Source organism: Oratosquilla oratoria, chromosome 6 (assembly GCF_046742065.1).
Source record: "Oratosquilla oratoria isolate Oo_2021 chromosome 6, ASM4674206v1, whole genome shotgun sequence".
NCBI lineage: Eukaryota > Metazoa > Arthropoda > Malacostraca > Stomatopoda > Squillidae > Oratosquilla > Oratosquilla oratoria.
Genome location: NC_134782.1, coordinates 65,411,106 through 65,431,115, shown reverse-complemented (window position 1 = coordinate 65,431,115; position 20,010 = coordinate 65,411,106). Strand labels below are relative to the sequence as shown.

General features: G+C 38.9%; 1 protein-coding gene across 1 annotated transcript in view; it reads right to left on the bottom strand.

Moving 5' to 3' along the window:
• The window catches only part of LOC143026046 (uncharacterized), a 77,740-nt gene that overhangs the window by 41,042 nt on the left and 16,688 nt on the right, over positions 1–20,010 (bottom strand). Inside the window, exon 4 of the mRNA XM_076186038.1 lies at positions 18,530–18,635. Coding sequence (XP_076042153.1) covers positions 18,530–18,635 — 106 coding nt within the window. The remainder of the gene's footprint in view (positions 1–18,529; positions 18,636–20,010) is intronic.

Below are 20,010 nucleotides of genomic sequence, written 5' to 3'. Positions count from 1 at the left end.
TAGTTCCCACCAAACGATGACGTCACCAGCCCTAAAACGTCCGTCCTCTTCTACGGTCAATGTTCAACCCAGATATTCTTAACCTTTGATTGAAGGTGTGATTCGGAGGGGGGGGGAGTGGATCGATCCCTCCTTCCCCCCGCACCCACCCACGAGGAGGGAAGATATTTTCGGCGCGTTGGAGGAGCTTCGGGTGATCAAGACCATATATTACTTATAATCATCATTGATAGCCACGCATACTGGAGCAAGAACGTCATGAATGACACCGAAAATAGGAAAAAATATATTTTGACTTCAACATTTATAAATTCATATAAGAAAATATGCAATCCTTCATAATCTACTCTTATTCTCTCTCACTCTCTCTCTTTTCTGATTTGGTTGAACTGGAAGAGAACTTGTACTGTCATATCCTTCCCCAGGGGGGGGGATGGTGGGGTGCGGGGGCGTAACCCCCTGTAGATAAAAGGGGGCCAAAGAATACCCACCCCTTCTTTTTGGGGGGTATTTGTTTCGCAAATCTTTAATAAATGAAATTATTAAGAGGTAACAGTGATTTCGATTATATGTTCATGATAAAGTATATATTTTTCCTTTAATAGTGTATCTTGTTATTTAAAATTGACCCCAAAAAAACAGTTAACAAAGTTTAAGAACTCGAACTAAAAAAACAAAATAAATAATCAAACAAACAAACAAATAAAACAAAAATAAAACGGCAAAATTGGCATGATTGTGTCATATCTTCAATGGTTGTTTCATAATTGTGATGAACTATGAAATATTACAACACAGTGACTATAATTAATTGCAATGCATATTTTCGTAGCACACTACATAATCACATAATCGGTGGCCGACTTATTGGCGATCGGCCAAGACGAGGCCGATTTATCGGTAATCGGCCGATGAACTAATCGGCCAGCCGTATTAGGCCGTCTACTAGCCAGCGCATAGCTAAAGTAGACTTTTCTAATTACAGACCAATAACCAGCGTTTCTATCCTTGTGGACGCTATATTGCGCCAAAGGAGCCTAGAGTCGTTGAAGCGAACAAGAGATTTAAGGAAGAAATTAGGGGTAGAAGCTGAGAAGTGTTCAGCGCGCGTGACTTTGGCCCAAAAGGTGGTGTCATTATCCACCTTATATTTGAGAACGAGCAGAGGAAATGGGCAGAACCAATTACGGTAACCATATAGTGCACATCACGCACAGGGAGGTAAATGAATCGTAATTGCACAGAACCACAACGCTCACCCCGGGACGCCTGGCATATATAAAGATTTATATTTTAATCGCCCTACTAGACGAATATCCCGCCACTGGGAATGTCACGAAAACGACCAGATGAACCGCATCGGGAAATGTTTTAAAAGCTGGTTCTGATGACAAAAACCTCAACGTCTCGGGTCGGTATTCCGAATACGTCTTATATGCCGATTAACACGGAAATCGGGTCACCGATTTTTAACAACAGGTCACGTTGGTTGATAATATACAGGTTTGTGGGTGTGTTTACCTACTTGTTTATTTATTTACTTATTTATTTATCCGAGGGACGATGCCTGTTTGACTCCATGTGACTTTACTGTGCTAAATCACTGTATGTTGTTGCATTGCCTTAGCTTGGATCGTCCAAAGCACATGACATATCTGCATCGCGTCGGCTGATCTAGTGCTCAGAAATAAGTGGCATCTTGCGTCACCTCGGCCAGTAAGAGCTAAAATTAATTATCTTAATGTGTGACTGGTCCATACTGGGATGAAATCAATCTCCTTTTAACGAAATTCTACGTGCTCAAGTGAAAAGATACAGCTGTGTGCGCCTGACTTCAACAGACGCATTTGTGGGGGGTTCACGGTTCACTGATTTGCCTGAATAGAGTCTAGTTCCGATTCAGTTCTTCATACATACATATACCATATATATACCAAAGGCTTTTTCCCCCTTACATGGGGGGGGGTAGCCAAAAAGAAAAAGGCATAGAAACCACTTTCACCCATTCTATTTCCTATATATTCCACTCCCCTCCACCCTCCTCCCTCCCTCTTATCTTGGCACCTCCTGGATGACGGGTCTTCATACCTTAAAAAAAGGACATAGCATGACATTCAAACCTTAATCGTTGAAAAAGATCCCACGGCAGTAGCCATTAAAATACATTCATCAGGGCAAATTACGCCGTTTGAAGTCTGAAAAGCTTGTTGAGGACAACGCCACATTTTACTCAGTTACGAAGAAGCTCTGTCCTTTTGGCAGAATGTGAGGGGTGGACGCCAACTTGGCCACAGCCAGGAAGGTCAAAGACGCGGGGTCGAATCCCACAATCAACCAGGAATCTCTTGCCCCCCCCAAAAAAAAAAAAAAAATTTTTACTATCATAACTACCAAAATTAAAGAATGTAATTAAGTTGGAGGCCCTGAGTTATAATTACGTTAGTACGTAAATCCAGTCAGAAGCAGCTGTGCGGTGAAAATTAGTTAATGAAACTGGATACAGAAACCAGGCCCCGCATAAGTATATACATACAATGATTTATACATATACAGTATATAATATATAATATATATATATATATATACATATATATATGTATATATATAAATATATATGTATATATATATATACATATATATACATATATATATATGTATATATATATATACATATATATACATATATATATATGTATATATATATACATATATATATATATATATATAAATATTATATACCATACATACATAATATATATATATATATATTACTAGACCACCCGTGACCCGTTGGGTCAAATAAAATCTTAAATGGCTCCCCTTTTTAAAGCAGGTTACTATTAGCTTAATACTTACCAGTTGTGTGCGGTCCTCGTGCTCTCTCGAAGGAAAGTAAACTGGATACAGGCGTTCTCAAGACATTAAATAAGGAGAGCCTCCTTAATTATGCTTATGTTATGTCACGTCTCTTCATCCCACTCCTAATCCCACTCCCAATCCCAATTCCACTCCCACTCATTATAATTATCATTCAGGGAGTCCCATGGGACTTCAGAGAGTAGCAACGTTTTTAGATATAAACTTTATGATAGATATACTATGTCACTATCACCGTACAATATAAATCACAGAAAATATGTTTCTATATCAAATTGAGTATAATTTAGAGTTCTTACCTCTATTAAGTAGACGAAGGCAGTGACTTGATTAGTTATAAGAAGTGAAATGCAAAAGATTGTGACGTTATGTCGTCGTTGCTTGGAAAACTACGCATCATATGATTCATACGGTTCGTAATATTTTAATAAACTCATTATGCCTCATAGATGCTAATTCAGGAGTTGGCTATACTTTAAGATAATGAATATGACAAATGTTAATATTAATGGTCAGAAAATATGTAATCGGAAAATTGGAAATTAAAAAATTGGAAAATTAGCAGTCGTGACGTCACGCGCTCAGATCTGGGGTTCCTTCGGACCCACAGAGTTGATGTCGTGACGTCATGTCTCTTCTGATTGGCTAGTCCTCAGTCGTGACTATAGATGAAAAAAAAAAAAAAAAAAAAAAAAATTATCGCGTTTTTTCTATATAAAAAATTAGTTTTTTATGAGTTTTTTTCTAATCTCGTCCAAATTTGTTCAAAGAGGCATTGGACAGAGTATAAAGATAAAAAAGTAATTGACCACTTTAGTCACTGTCAGATGCTGCAAGCCTGCAACAAGTGTAGATACTGTATATGGGCCAGTATGGGTATTGGCTGGCTACCTTACAAAATTTACCTTTTATCTTAGCATACTCTTCAAAGATTAAACACTCCAATTTCCCATAATGACCCTGGGTGTTTCCTAAACACAGATCCGCCACTTGGACAGTGGAAAAGGGGTTAACATAGTAATGGGGGAAACTGTTATACTCTCCGCCACCCATCAAGGCTCATAGCTTACTTTCTACCTGTCTTTTTGCTCGCTATCCCTTAACTTTAACCTACAATCATACATTAAGTCCTTGAGATGCAACTAAAAAAAAAAAAAGTTTTTTATTAAAAAAAATGCAAAAAAAATCGGCCAAAACATGAATATTTTCGTTTTTTTTATATATTTTGTTTTAAAATAACTCAGCAAGGAAAAGAACCATATTACAATAATTTTTCTATGTTAGAATATCAAATAAATCAGTATACCCCTCACTTAAGGTTTTCTATGGTGTTAGGGCACTTCTATTTTCTGTGGTTTCATGTTTTGATGTGTTTTATTTATTTTACAATGTACAGTTGCCCCACTTAGTTTTGGCACAGATTTAAAAATGTTTCGGACAAGAATAGCAACTCGCCCAGCATTCTTTTTATTACATTTTCGTGTCTGTTCATTTATCTATTTTTATTTTTATTTTTTTTATTTTCATTTTTTTGCTAAATAGTAACTACCTTAAAAATGTGACAAACAGCGAAATACTCAAAATGGTGTAGCAGACGACACATTTTTCTTTACTTACTAATGACATCTATCACTCTTATTTGACAAGTAATACGATTAATATACGTTGCAGAGGAGAGAGAACGCAGGAATCCGTTCACGTAGTTGTCGATGGTAGACTAACAATCAGCTTCAAGCTGTGAGTGGTGTTGAGTGCAGTGACAAACTAACCAAAACTAATTCGTATACTTATAAGTTATGTTATAACCCTATTATCAAATCAATTATTTTCATTTATTTATTCAGCAGAGGGCTCTGAGGAAGAAACCTATGAGCACGCCGGTCTTCACTTGCTCGCTGTGTCCTGAGAAATACTGCACAAAGTCGTCTCTGTTGGTGGGTTTTCTGTACACTGAGAATCTTACTCCTTCATCCCACCTCTGCACCAACGTGTCAAGAAATGGTAATTTGCGGTCGACTTCCATCTCTACAGTAAACTGTATATCTTTATGGACTCTATTGAGTCTATCTAACTTATGTTCAATATCGATATTCTCTGGTACTATTACAATGACGTCGTCCACATATCTTAACCACGTGGTGCCTCTACCCGTGATCTATCTATATTCATCTTCCTCCAACGTCTCCATAAAAAGACAGGCCAGCACTGCAGAAAGAGGACTTCCCATGGCGAGACCTCTGTGCTGTTTATATTCCTTACCATTGAACGTAAAAACACCGAATTTTACACATAGGGATATAAGTTTAATGCAATCATTCCTGGGAACTGGTAATTCGTCATTACTAAGATTGTCTATGACTCTCTTGGCGGCAACTAACGCCTCCTCCACGTCGACATTTGTGACTGATAGTAAACACTAACTTTATCCGGTGGCTTTCTGGTTGTCATCAAGCAATTTCGTTCATCACCGTGACACCCCCCACCCCCACCTCATCTCCCGACAACGAAAGGTCCACCTTTGCCCCTTGTGAACGGACAGCCCGAGCAAGTGAGCGTCACATGGGGCCGTTGAGAATCGAACTCGAGACCACAAGCGCCGTACCATTACACAAACATTTCAATAGCCCTTATCATTTAACAGGAAACATTCTACTATTTTCATTTACTTGTACAGCTGTGTCTGTCATGTGAGAATCATGGCGAGCTGACTCAGCGGATGAGTCAAACAGACATATGTCACTGCCATAAAAGAAAAGAAAGAAGGAAAGAAAGAAAGAAAGGAGTCCTCTTGTGTCCTATCCTTCACGAGGCCCTCCCCTTCCAAAGAAACATGTCGTTGCCCCCACTACTACTCACCACTCTCCTAAAGGGAGGAGGGGGTGGAGGGGATGGGGGTGGAGGACCATTGATTTAACTCGTTCTCCTGCGGAGGGTGCTTCCCCATAGTGAATAAAATCGCCTGGCGGCAGCTACATTACGAGTGTAAAATGGAGACTATAGCGAGAGGGCAGAACGATGACAATAAAGAGCAAGAGGGCGATAGGAGACCTTGCGGTCCATAGCGAGTTGGAACGGAGGGAGAGAGAGAGAGAGAGAGAGAGAGAGAGAGAGAGAGAGAGAGAGAGAGAGAGAGAGAGAGAGAGAGAGAGAGAGAGAGAGAGAGAGAGAGAGAGAGAGGAGAGAGAGAGGAGAGGGAGAGAGACAGGGAGAGAGACAGAGAGAGGGGGAGAGAGAGGGGGAGAGAGAGGGAGAGAGAGAGACAGAGAGAGAGAGAGGAGAGGGAGAGAAGGGGAGAGAGAGACAGAGAGAGAGAGAGAGAGACAGAGAGAGAGAGAGAGAGAGAGAGAGAGAGAGAGAGGAGAGGAGAGGGAGAGGGAGAGAAGGGGAGAGAGAGACAGAGAGAGGGGAGGGAGAGAGAGAGAGAGAGAGAGAGAGAGAGAGAGAGAGAGAGAGAGAGAGAGATAGAGAGAGAGAGAGATAGAGAGAGGGAGAGAGAGAGAGAGAGAGAGAGAGAGAGAGAGAGAGAGAGAGAGAGAGAGAGAGAGAGAGAGAGAGAGAGAGAGAGAGAGAGAGAGAGAGAGAGAGAGAGAGAGAGAGAGAGATAGAGAGAGAGAGAGAGAGGGGAGAGAGAGAGAGAGAGAGGGGAGAGAGAGAGAGAGAGAGGGGAGAGAGAGAGAGAGAGAGAGAGAGAGAGAGAGAGAGAGAGAGAGAGAGAGAGAGAGTCAAAACGAAGTAAACACGCGATAACCTTGGAGATTTTTTTTTCTAAACACAAAGTTACTTTTGTTTTTTCTTTTTCTTGGACTTTTGTGCCGCGTCTGATAGACAGACAGACTTGACGCTGAGTGGCAATTATGACGCGCTCGATACTGGCTGGCGCTGCTTGACACGATAAGGATTAAATAAGAAAAAAAAAATCCATTTCCCATATTTGGACTAAGGGAGGTCAAGACAGCGGGCGACCCAAGCCTAAGATTGTGCATTTTTTGGTGAAAATTTTTGGATATGGAGATAAGCTATCAAAGCACCTGGTGGCCACATAGACGTCACAGAAATTAATGAAATAAATATTTTATTTTTTTCAGTTAGGAATATGAAACTTGGCAGGTTTCTAAAATATTGAATAATAACTATTTCTTGATAATAAAAACTAGAATCAGAGCCCCCTAGTGACCAAAACTGTAAACATTTTTGTTGCAACCTCTGAATACAATTGTGAAAGGACCTAGGCCTTTTTTTATTTTGTCAATATTAAAACTGAAATTTTCCATCACAATGGACCAAATATTTGATATGCAAGTGTTCTTGAAGAAATATTTATCTGAATACACACAATAAACACATCAGTTAACACTGAACATTCATTCCAATAAGCAAACAGACTGAATGAGAGCGATCATCTTTACAAACAACAAAACATATTGTTTCGTCATTTATTACATAACTTTGACTTTCATGACTACTCACCACAAAACCAGAATGAATACTGTTGATTTATCAAGTGGTACATCTAAGTGACAAAAGTTTTCATTTTAAGGTGCCTAAGTTTGAACATAGTTGCATAGCGCAGTGTATTTGAGCTGTGCTTTGCTGCAGTTACATAGACCTCCGTAATATTTTTTGCATTTGCAGCATATCATTTCATAACAAATATCATGTGCTTATTGAAGGGTAGTCCAGTTTAGTGTCGACCTATTCGATGTTATCAACAGAAGTTATTCTGAACACACTACCGGACACCTGTGGATACTTGCACATATGTCATACCATTAAATGTGTTTACCAGCTGACGCTCTCTGGTTTCACCAAGCACTTTTAGTGCAACATAGATTGAATCTGGGCTTTCACAATCTCTGTTGTGGCGGACATGTCCCGTAACGAGAGCAGATAAAGACCTAGATTTTACTATGTTGAAAGCAACCAAATGAGAGATTGTTAGAGATACCTGTGAATCGATGAATTCCAAACCTAACTAATCTTTGATATTTGGACCATTCAAAATCATGCTTATCAGTGAAGTCACTATCATTGGAACGTATTTCTGTTGACAGTTCTCAATAAACTGACCATTGAATATTTGCTTGATATTGAAAATATCTCTCCGTATAATATTCGCAGCCTTTGCTAATAACATCGTACTCAGCGTCACATGCATGTTTTAAAACAGGAACATTATCTTTCGTCAATACCATACGCGCTTCTTTGCCTTTATTTTGCGCTTGCAAATCAAGTACTGCAGCTAAAATGCGTTCCTTAAACCGTGTTGTGTGCAATTGCCCATTCTCAGCACCTAGCTCTTCTATTCTATCCAAGTAGAGCTTTTTAAGGCCTTGCAGTTTGAACACAGGCCATGTTTCAGGAGACTCTCAATATGACTCAATGTATGATATCATTTCAGCAAATACAATGCCATGCAGAACACTTGATTCATTTAGATCGTTGTCTTGATTACTCTCATACTGTTTGGCATGTTTGAAGAATTTTGCTAAGCACAGAGTGTGATATTGTGCCTCTATTGCCACCATGTCTCCTGCAGCTAGTTTTGATAACATCTTTGTGTCGCGGAGGGAGGACAGCGGCAATTTGGCGGACCTTGTAATCCAGTTCAAAGGTTGAAGCCCTGTGCAGGCCAGATGACACACCCTTCTCACCACAGAAGAAGCACACTGACTCGTAGTCATCAGTTGACACGAACTGTCGCCTAGTTTTGACTGGACTTGCTGTATCTTCTGTTTCACACGCGTTTGACTGCCCTTTCAAGATTCCTGCTGTTAATCTTAGTTCGACAAGATTTATACACTACAGCATTATGTAACAAGAGGGTTTCTTTCATGCCATGAGCTTCATCTAACTGCTCAACATTTACTGACAAAGGTAGCTTGTTCATTTCATGGATCTTCTTGATATTTTCAGCCATTAATTTGTACCCAACACGTTTATCTTTCCTCTTTGAAGAAGCAGGACACTGTACAGGCTCACTTGTCACTGCTTGGCATAGAAAACACTTCTTCCAGTCCACAATAACTGGTTCTGTTTGACCAGAAGTGCTGGGGACTGGTTCATCAATTAATTGAAATGACATCGTTAGAGTAATTCAATGCACAACAGTACCAACATAAAGTGTACGACTTTTAATAGATTTACACTCCAGTAACTCAACGCACAACAGTATCAACATAAAGTGTACGATTTTTAATGGATTTGCACTGATTATGCACTACAGCTCATTGATCGGTGATAGTGGCGGTTGAGCAAGTTAAGCTCCATTTTGATTCTTCTGCTGCTTTCCCTACTCCGTCTTGGGATTTTCCACCGATGACTGCTCCTGATGCGGCCTGGAATACACTCAATGCTCAATTTTTCAATGACATTTAGTCCAACACCGTAGAAACTAAAAAGAAACAACTAAAGAAACATCACTTTTGTCGTACACTTAAATATTCATCTATATATCTATCAACCACGGTTTCTTTTACAGGATGCGGCACATGATTTTTTGTTCATTTTGGTCACTAGGGGAGCTCTGATTGCATCTTTTATTATCAAGAGATAGTTCTTAATAATATTTTAGAAACCTGCCAAGTTTCATATTCCTAACTTAAAAAATCAAATATTTAAGACCATTTTAAGTCATTTCTGTGACATCCGCCACATGGGAGGATATTAGTTCCTAATGTGGCCACCAGGGGACTCTGACAGCTTGCTTTCATATCCAAAAATGTTCACCTACGGTTACCCTATAAGTGTGCCAAGTTTCATGTTTTTAACCCAAAAATGCACGAAATGGCTCCTGGGCTGGTCTTAGATCCCCCACTAAATAAGATTGTATTGGAACCATCCAAAATAGCATACGTACCAAAAGACCTTTTCCCTTTAAAAATATTTTCAGTAACATTGACCCTTTCAGTTAATACTGACCTTGACAGGTTGAAACTGACAGCAAAGAACAGATCAGTGTTGTCAACAAATTAAGTGTTAGCAGTGCCACCACTGACCCGTAGTTTGTATTGGCTGCATAAGTTTTATAATATCAAAAATATTACCCTTACAGACCAGAGTCACGCATCAATCTTCTCTACTCGGAGGCTCAACTCAAAAGAATAACACTGACCACTTTTTAACGTCTAGCAATCCTTCCTCCTGCTGTTCTCTTTCAATTTCACTGAGATACCCACACACGTGCAGTTTCAACTGACAGTTATAACTGAACAGTTGTAACTCAGTTTAAACTGCACGTGTGTGGCCGGCCTTAGACCAGTAGCAACCCAATTCACGACAAACCGATTTGTAAAAATAAATGAATAAATAAATAAAATAAAATAAAATAAGATAGATAAATAAATAAATAAATAAAATGATAAAATGAGATAAAAATAGATAGATAGAAATAACAGATAAATAGATTAAACCAAATGAATACCATGCATAAACTAATACCTGAATAAATTAATAAAATAATATATGAACAACAAATGAAAACAGAATATAAATAAATCAAACAAATATGTAAAAAAAAAAAAACATTAAAAACAAACAAATACACAAAATAAAAACGAATAAAGAAACAAGTAAATTACTCAATTCTGGCCCAAGGTTATTGTCTGACTCATTAAACGAGGTCACTTACACTCTAACAATCTATCGGGTCTGACGAATTCTAACAATCTTCCCCTGCCTTTTCATGTACCTGCTTTATTCACTTACACCAATACGCCGTCGCCTATGGGTATGAAATATCTCGATTAACCACCTTGGTAATGAGTGGGACTTCATGCTATCATCATAAAAATATACAACAATAATAATAATAATAATAATAATAATAATAATAATAACGATAATGATAATAATAATAATGATAATAATAACAATAATAATGATAATAATAATAACAATAATAATTATAATAATAATAATAATAATGATAATAATAATAATGATAATAATAATAATAATAATAATAATAATAATAATAATAATGTGGATAGGAGGTAAAGGGAACACGGGCTGAGGGAAATACTTTTATTCCTGACTAGTTTCGCCTGAGTGGCTTCTTCAGAGGAATATAGTTTGAAGTCAAGTTGGTCAATATATCATGGCATAAAAAGGAACGTGGCAAAGTGTCAGGTTGGTCCCCCACTCGACCTCATCTGTCGGTGTGACGAGCTATCGCAGCGGGTAGACCAATTATCCGCCTGTTGGTATTCGCGTGGCTGAAATGTCCATCTGGATCGGGGGCTCTGTGTTTATTGTTCATGACGACAAAGTGTGCTGCTGCTTTAGCCCATATTAAATCCCCAGTCCTCTTATTGATGTTATCATGGATGTTGATAAAAACGGACTCCATCGCCTTTCTTTCTTGCCGTGTAATGTTATCCATGAGAATTTTTGCCTCAGCCCGTGTTCCCTTTACCTCCTATCCACATTCGTCACAATGTATACATAATAATAATAATAATAATAATAATAATAATAATAATAATAATAATAATAATAATAATAATAATAATAATAATAATAATAATGACAATAATGACATAATCCCACTCCCACGAAGTGGTAAGTGAGAAACCCCTTGTAGGGCAAGCCCTGTCAATTTGGGTCTTTTAGGCCGATGTTTGGGTCGCCTCCCCGCCTGACCAGGGTTGTCGGTAACCAACGCAAGAAGCCCGTAGCGGTTCCCGGGTATCGAACTCACGACCATCTGATCATGAGTTCGACACGGTACCACTGGGCTACGGGAGGCCCTGTCGTTAATGTAATTATTCAGGCTGTCAAACGGTTTCATTCGGTCCTCGGGGTCCCCTTCGTGTGTGTGTGTGTGTGTGTGTGTGTGTGTGTATTTACCTAGTTGTATTTACCTAGTTGTATTTCACGGGAAGGAGAGCTACGCTCGTGGGGTCCCGTCTCCATATCTCATTTTATCTAAACTATTTTTAAATTCATGTATTGTTCTTGCACACACTATTTTTTCATCCAACTTGTTCCAACTGTCTATTACTCTGTGAGGAAAGCTGTTCTTTTTCAGATCTCTTCTATAGCTGTCCTTCTTGATTTTCCTTCCGTGTCCTCTTGTGTTTCCATCATCCCATTTTATCAGATTCTCTCTATCAATAACTTCTATGCCTTTCATGATTCTGTAAATAGCTATCAAATCTCCTCTCTCTCTTCTTTGCTCTAATGTCTGTAGTTCAAGTTTTGCTAGTCTCTCTTCATATGATAGTTTTGAGAGTGTTGGTGCCAATTTTGTAATTGCTCTTTGTATTCTTTCAAGTTTTTTTATACATTTTTTTGTACTTGGTGACCATACTATTGCTGCATATTCCAATTTTGGTCTTATCAGAGTGGTTAGAATTTTCTTCACCATTTCTTCATCCAGGTATGCAAATGCCACTTTGATTGTTCTTATCAAATTATAAGTTTCTCCAAAAATCTTATTTATATGTTTCTCAGGTGACATATTATTCATAACAATGACTCCCAGGTCCTTCTCATTCTCTACTTTTTTTATTCCTTCTTCTCCCAATTTATATGATCCTATTATTCTGTTTTTGCTTTTTCCAAATTCCATTATACTACACTTTTTAGTGTTGAACTCCATCTCCCACTTCCTACTCCATTCCTGTACTTTGTTCAGATCATTCTGTAGTGACTCACAATCTTCATCCGTTTTCACTTTTTTCAACAGTTTTGCATCATCTGCAAAGAAGCTCATATAACTTTTAATTCCTTCATCCATATCATTAATATATATCGCAAACATTATTGGGGCCAGAACTGTTCCTTGTGGGACACCGCTTATTACTTCATCCCATTCTGAGTGTTTATCTCTTATCACCACTCTCATTTTTCTTTCTTGCAAAAAGTTTTCCATCCATTTAAGCAGTTTACCCTGTATTCCTCCTTCAGTTTCTAATTTCTTAAGCAACTTTTTGTGTGGTACTTTGTCAAAAGCCTTTTTCAAGTCCAGAAATGCACAATCAGCCCATCCATCTCTTTCTTGTATTATGTCTATTAGCCTTGAATAGAAACATATCAAATTGGTGACGCATGATCGTCCTTGTCTGAATCCAAATTGCCTTGTATTTAGCACGTTGTTTTTTTTCTAAATATTTTACCCATCTACTTTTGACAATTCTTTCACAAATTTTTGCTATTGTACTTGTTAGAGAGACTGGTCTATAGTTGGTAGGGTCTTCCTTATTTCCCCCTTTATATATAGGTACTATATTTGCTCTTTTCCAATCTTCTGGGACTTTTCCTTCTTTCAAGGAACTGTTTATTATACTATGTATTTTGTCTGCCAGTTCTTTCCTGCATTCTTTCAAAATCCAGTTTGCTATTTCATCTGGTCCATGCGATTTTCTAACATCTAGATTACTCAAGTGTTTCAATATTTCATTCTTTGTTACTTCTATTTCTTTCATGGGGGGGGACTTTCTCTTTCCATTCGATCTCTTCAGGTTGTATGTTCTCTCTTGTAAACACTGATTTAAAATGTTTGTTCATAATTTCTGCCATTTCTAATTCCTCTGTATATTCAACTCCTCCTTGCCTTAATTTTTCCAAATCTTGTTTGTTTTTCAGTTTGTTGTTTACAAATCTGTAAAATAGTTTTGGTTGATCTTTACACTTCTCTATGATATCTTTTTCATATTTTCTCTTTTCCTCTCTGCACGCTTGTACATATTCATTTCTATAACAAGTATATATTTTCCACTTTTCAGGTCTTTTGTCCTTTCTCCACTTAGTCCAAGCTTTATCTCTTTTGTCTTTTAACTCCTCACATCTTTTGCTGTACCAACATTTTATATATTTCTTTTCTTGTTTTTGTCTTGGGATATACTGTTCCACTCCTTTTTTATATAAAAAAAAATTCAAAATATTCCACTTCTCCTCCACTGTTGTTCCTTCCTTGTATATTCCTTCCCAGTTTTCTTTTTGAAAGAATTCTCTTATTTTATCAAAGTTTGTTTTTTCATACATCATTCTTCCTTTTCTATATTGTTCATTTCTTTTCATGTATTTTTCCTCATTTAATTCCAGTTCGATCAATATATGGTCACTTTTACTTATTGGTGTTTTATATTCAATCTTTTCCACCATTCCAGGTTCAGATGTGATTACTAGGTCCAGTCTCGATGGTTCTTCTTCATTTCTATACCTAGTGTTCTCCTGTATCCACTGTGTCATTGTATGATCAACAATCATCTCGAGTAGAACATTTCCCCATGAGCCGTCTCCACCCTTTGCTGTCATCTCTTCCCAGCAGACTTCTTTGCAATTAAAGTCGCCCATCATAACTATTCTTCCTCCATCTTCCATTATCTTATTTAATGTTATCTTTGTGTCCTCTAACATACTTTTATGTTCACTCTCTTCCCACGAGGCTGTTTTCGGAGGCACATAATTCACCACGAACTTTCTGTTCTTCTTATCTCTATCTTCCACTTCGATCATAATCATCTCTACTGGATTCTTTCCATATGTAACACTCTTCACATTTATACCCTTCTTAGTCAGGAACATAACTCCACCCCCTTGTTTTGTCTCTCTGTTTCTAATCCAATAATTATATGCATCATTACCTACACTGTTGGGTGGTAGTTCACCTTTTAATTTCGTTTCCACGATTCCCATTATGTCCGGTTCTTTTTCCTTCAGATAATCATTCAGCTCATTCAATCCTGTTATTAATCCATCTATATTTGTGTAAGACACTCTTAGTTTTCTGTCACTTCCACTTTCTGTTTCATTCCTACTTGTTGCCCTTTTCCCTCTTGTGTTGTGTGACCAGTGTTCCTCGTCATATGGGTTTCCTTCTTCCTTAATTTCAATAGGTATCTGTTCCATGGCCTCCCTCTGATTACATAGAAGTTTCCCTGGTCCTTCTCTGAATTTTTCTTTTCTGCTTCCTCCCTAAGGTCCTTATCTCTTTTCCTCTCTTCCTTAGTCATATCATGGGTTACCCCTACTTTCTTAAATATGTCTGCTCAACTTGATTTAGAATCTTTTAGCCTATACAGATTCCTCATAATTCTTTCCTTAATATTTCCTTTCAGAGTCACCAAGATAGGTCTCGCTCTGCCTTCATCTAATCCTTCATACTTTCCCAATCTCCTTATTTCTTCTATCTCACTTTCATAACAGGTGATTCCCATTTCCTTACAAAGTTCGATAAATACCAACTTGTCATGCAATACCTTCTGCTGTGTGTGTGTGTGTGTGTGTGTGTGTGTGTGCGAGTACATACCCAGACAGAACTCAAGTTTATAATCACACACATGATCACAGCTATAACAGCACATGGCAGGGTCCACCCTAAGTGGCAACTGCACTTGGGAGACGCAGGTGACGAAGCATGCAAAGAACAGGCAGGGAGTGGGTGGGTGGGGGGCGGTAGGCTCACGCAAAGGAGTTTATATACAACGTGTCTGTTGGTGGGGGGGGTTAGGGGGAAAAGGGGGCATAGGTAGGGAATGACACTCGCGCCACACTCGGCCGGGGGGCAGGACCGTAGCCACGGGGGTAGTGGGGGGACTATGGAGGCTTAGTCCCCCCAAAATCCAATTATCCCCCCAAAATTTATTTGTACTCAAAAGTATTATAATTGCACTACACCGGAAAACTTACAAGAAAATAAGCTAAGTTTATGGTGAATTTGTGATACATGATGTATATACATAAGATATAAAAATGTAGCTATCAGTACAGGCATATCAAATACTATCAATTCTATCAATTATATATACAGTATATATATATATATATATATATATATATATATATGTGTGTGTGTGTGTGTGTGTGTGTGTGTGTGTGTGTGTGTGTGTGTGTGTGTGTGTGCGTGCATGTGTGTGGACACAGTACAGCGGCAGACCCCCCTAAAGCATGATTAGCTCCCCCCTCAAAAAAAAAAAAAAAAAAAATCCTGGCTACGTCCCTGGTGGGCGGGGTTCAAGATACTGAATGGCACCCGTGCCACGGTGGCACGCTAACCTAACCACCGTCGATTAACCTTTCCCAGCCAGGAAGTTAGCTTAATGATTTCATTCTGATAGACCCCAGGCAATTCTATTCAGTTTGAGATGAGCCTCTCGGTCATAATGATGACGTATTTTGTAGACGATGTTCTGGCAACAGTCAATTCTATTCAGTTGAGGTGCAGAGATGCAAGAGACTATGAAGCCTGCAGTAGGCAGTTCCATGTCAGTTACCACCTATCGCCCTTATCAATACCAATTGTTTCAGCAATCACCACATGGTTACCGAGTCTATTCCATTCGTTAAGTACTCTGTTGGTGAAACAGTTCTTGTCTAGTTCCTCATTAAACCTTAATAAATTTCTAGTAAAACCTTCACAGTATTCTGATATGTCTTGCGTAACATATATATTCACATTCAGTTCGACTTCTCGAGGGGGTCTTCGTCGACTGTGGAATCATTCAAGCCGGGGTCCACTCCATTAGGTCATTGGCTTAACCGATTCCTTACCGGGTGACATCACAGCCTTTTACAGGTCTTCTGTAACCAGCTTGTCGACAACGACAACCACAGAAAAGGCAAGGTACTCAGCTAAGTGAAATAATTCCCGTGAGGTACGAAAAGGAACTTCATTACGGGACCTCGCCTTCTGAAGTCATTTCAGTCATTATTGGTCCTCGTTAATGTTCTGAAACTACAGATCACATATACTATAGGCAACCTTTGGCACGCGTGCAAAACCTAGCACATTAACGATTTTTTTTTCGGCACGCGAAACCCATAGCTCCATTTAAAATATTGATAAATAAATATCCAATTTCTTTTGAATGACAATTCGAATTTGGGCCCTAGGTGAAGTAAGGGAATCTGTACTCGTATGTAGGCCTATAATTTTTCTTTGTTGACACGCGAGAAATTTTTGTATCACAGATTTGGCTGACTCAGGAACTCACACTTAAGAAGGTTGCCATGCCTGCTTATAGGCCTTTTCCCCTTATAAGGTGAGAGAGGAGCGGCGTCAAAGTACACAACCACATCATCATCAATACAGGAAACTCATACAACCTCCCCAACCCAACCTTCTCAGTGATTCAGAGGTAACAGGTTCTGCTGTCCCTGCCATGCTACCTGAGACAAGAGCGAGCAATGCAGCGAAGAACATCTGTCCCAAAAAAGGACTCGAATCAGGTCTCAACCCTATTCTCATTCACCAAAAGGAACTATGAAGCAGATGTGGAGAACATCCCTTTAGGATATATATATATGTATACATATATATATGAGTGGAAGGGTGGTGAGGTAAACACCAGGAACCGTTGGAGTTTTATTGCTAACGTTTCGTCCTGAAGAGGAAGTCCTATCAGGACGAAACGTTAGCAATAAATCTCAACGGTTCCTGTTGTTTACCTCACCACCCTTCCACTCATTCTGCCTTACGTACTTCAACACACACACACACACACACACACACACACACACACGTATATATATATATATATATTATATACATTATATATATATATTTATATAATATATATCATGTATACATTACATATATATATATATATATATATATATGTACACACACACACACACACACATATATATATATATATATATATATATATACATACCAATGCCAAAATTCACGCTTTAGTACATTGTATCCTTAGTACAAACGTATGTAACATTTCCCAGGAAACACAGCTGACGATGGTATCTATGACCTCAATGTACATAACGTAACGTATAAGACGATAATTTTTTTTTTATATCAAGGATGATGTTGACACTATATATATATATATATATATATATATATATATATATATATATATATATATATATATATATATATATATATGTATATATTGGATGGTTTAGACAGATGAGAGTATGGGTGGAGGAAGAGTAAGCGAAGATTGTCTGGAACTCCTTTATTGCTTATACGTTTGGACCGACTCGGTCTTCTTCAGTAAGCTGAGCTTACTGAAGAAGACCGAGTCGGTCCAAACGTATAAGCAATAAAGGAGTTCCAGACAATCTTCGCTTATTCTTCCTCCACCCACACTCTCATCTGTCTAAACCATTCATCAAATGTATTTATATATATATATATATATATATATATATATATATATGTGTATATATTTATAAATATATATCTGTATATATATATATATATATATATATATATATATATGTATGTATATATATATATATATATATATATAACCTTTGTGGGTCAAGATCATCAAGTGAAGGATAAGGTTTTGACACGTCGTGAGAAAGGTGCAAGAGGCAGAACAGACTAGGAACCGCTGGCTTACGGAATGACCGTCTAAAAACCAGCTCCCTTTGAGCAACATTACTAGATTTGATTCGACGTGTCTTTGAGGCTGAGCAAGACCCGCAAAATAGAGGCGGTGGCTATCTAGTGATCCGTCCTTCTGGGTTGATTGTCTTTTCCCACTAATCTCCTCCTGATGGACTCCAGCTCATTTATGCAACGCTGTTGCTCGACTTCCGTGTGCGATCTCAAAGAGCGAATAAAATCAACTGACGCAACGAATATCCCATCTGTGGACCACCTGGTAGAGATCACTGGGCCCCTCAAGCGTCCCTAGGGCCTCCGTGCTCGAGTTGTAGTGCGAGCACACAGACTCACCTGAAGGCGTAACCTACAAGCGAACTCAGGGGCACCCGGTATTGGGCAACGATGGCAACCGACCTCTCACTCGCCCGAGGACCAGCTCGCAACTGAGCTGATGGATCTTATCGCCAGCGTGCGAGCGTGTACATGTGCATGACTACTGCTGGTATAAAGAGGGGAAGGGGTTGTGGAGGGGGCGTGTGTTCCTACGTTCGTTTTAAGGCGTGCATATTTTCCTTCACACACACGTCGTTTAAATGCGTAGTCGGTCCTCCGTTCAAATAAGAAAATGAAAGGATCGTCACAAAAGGTATCATCTCTTATTGGGGGAGGAGGTTAGAAGAGCCAGGTTTCAGGCACGGGGGAGGGGGCCACTATACAAGGGTGCTTACTAAGCTGAAATGGCGGGTTATGGGTTTCAAACAGGGGAGAGGTTAAGGGTCGATCTGGGATGAGGGAGGGACAACCACCCACGGGCGCATACCTACGACCCAGTTTGTTACCATGACAACACTACTCCGCCAATTACGTTGACGACGGCTGGCGCCAGGAACCGCTTTGGCGCCAAGGGATATTATGGCACCAGAAATTACAAACATGCTACTCTTCAATAATTATAATTTCATTCTCGCTGAGAAAAAAAAATGCAATTCACCCTTTTGATGCTTCTTGCGACTTTTATGTTTGCTGTCGTCACCAGGCGATTTTATCTAACTGAGGGAGATTGAATCGGACCCCTCCTCAGCATGACGTTCAAGATCGACTTTAACCCTTCGCCAGACAGTTTCAATCAGCTGAGGTCAAGCCATCGCAACATAGTGTATTGGGCAGTTATGTACATATGCGTGGATCAAGAGTATACATACACAATATACATATGCTAATGCACTATGGACTACGAATCTAAACGTTATTCACAATACAATTCTTCGACAAATATCTTGAGACGTTATCACATGCCACCGACTATTCAGGTTCATTTCGAAAAAAAGGAAAGAAAAAATACTGCACAACAATAAATATAACTGTACAACTACCGCGTACCGATACTTAAAAAACACTTTACGTATGCAACTAATATAAGATTTGAATCTAATCTGAACGTTCCCTTTATGCCTGTTATCGGTTTCTTTCGGATGATAACTAATTCAGAATCGTGTCAACTGAATTTGTTTTCCATGAAAGTAGCAGTTGCCGACAAGACTGACGAGTTAAACACCATATGAGGGCGGAGCCTTTATTTGTACGACGTTTCGCTTATTACTTGAAAAAGCTGTAATAAGCGAAACGTCGTGCAAATAAAGGCTCCGTCCTCAAATGGTGTTTAACTCGTCAACTGAATTTGCCTTTGGTGTGTGCGCGCGCGTGCGTGCGTACGTGTGTGTGTGTGTGTGTGTGTGTGTGTGTGTGTGTGTATGTGTGTGTGTGTGTGTGTGTGTGTGTGTGTGTGTGTGTGTGTGTGTGTGTGTGTGTGTGTGTGTATGTGTGTGTGTGTG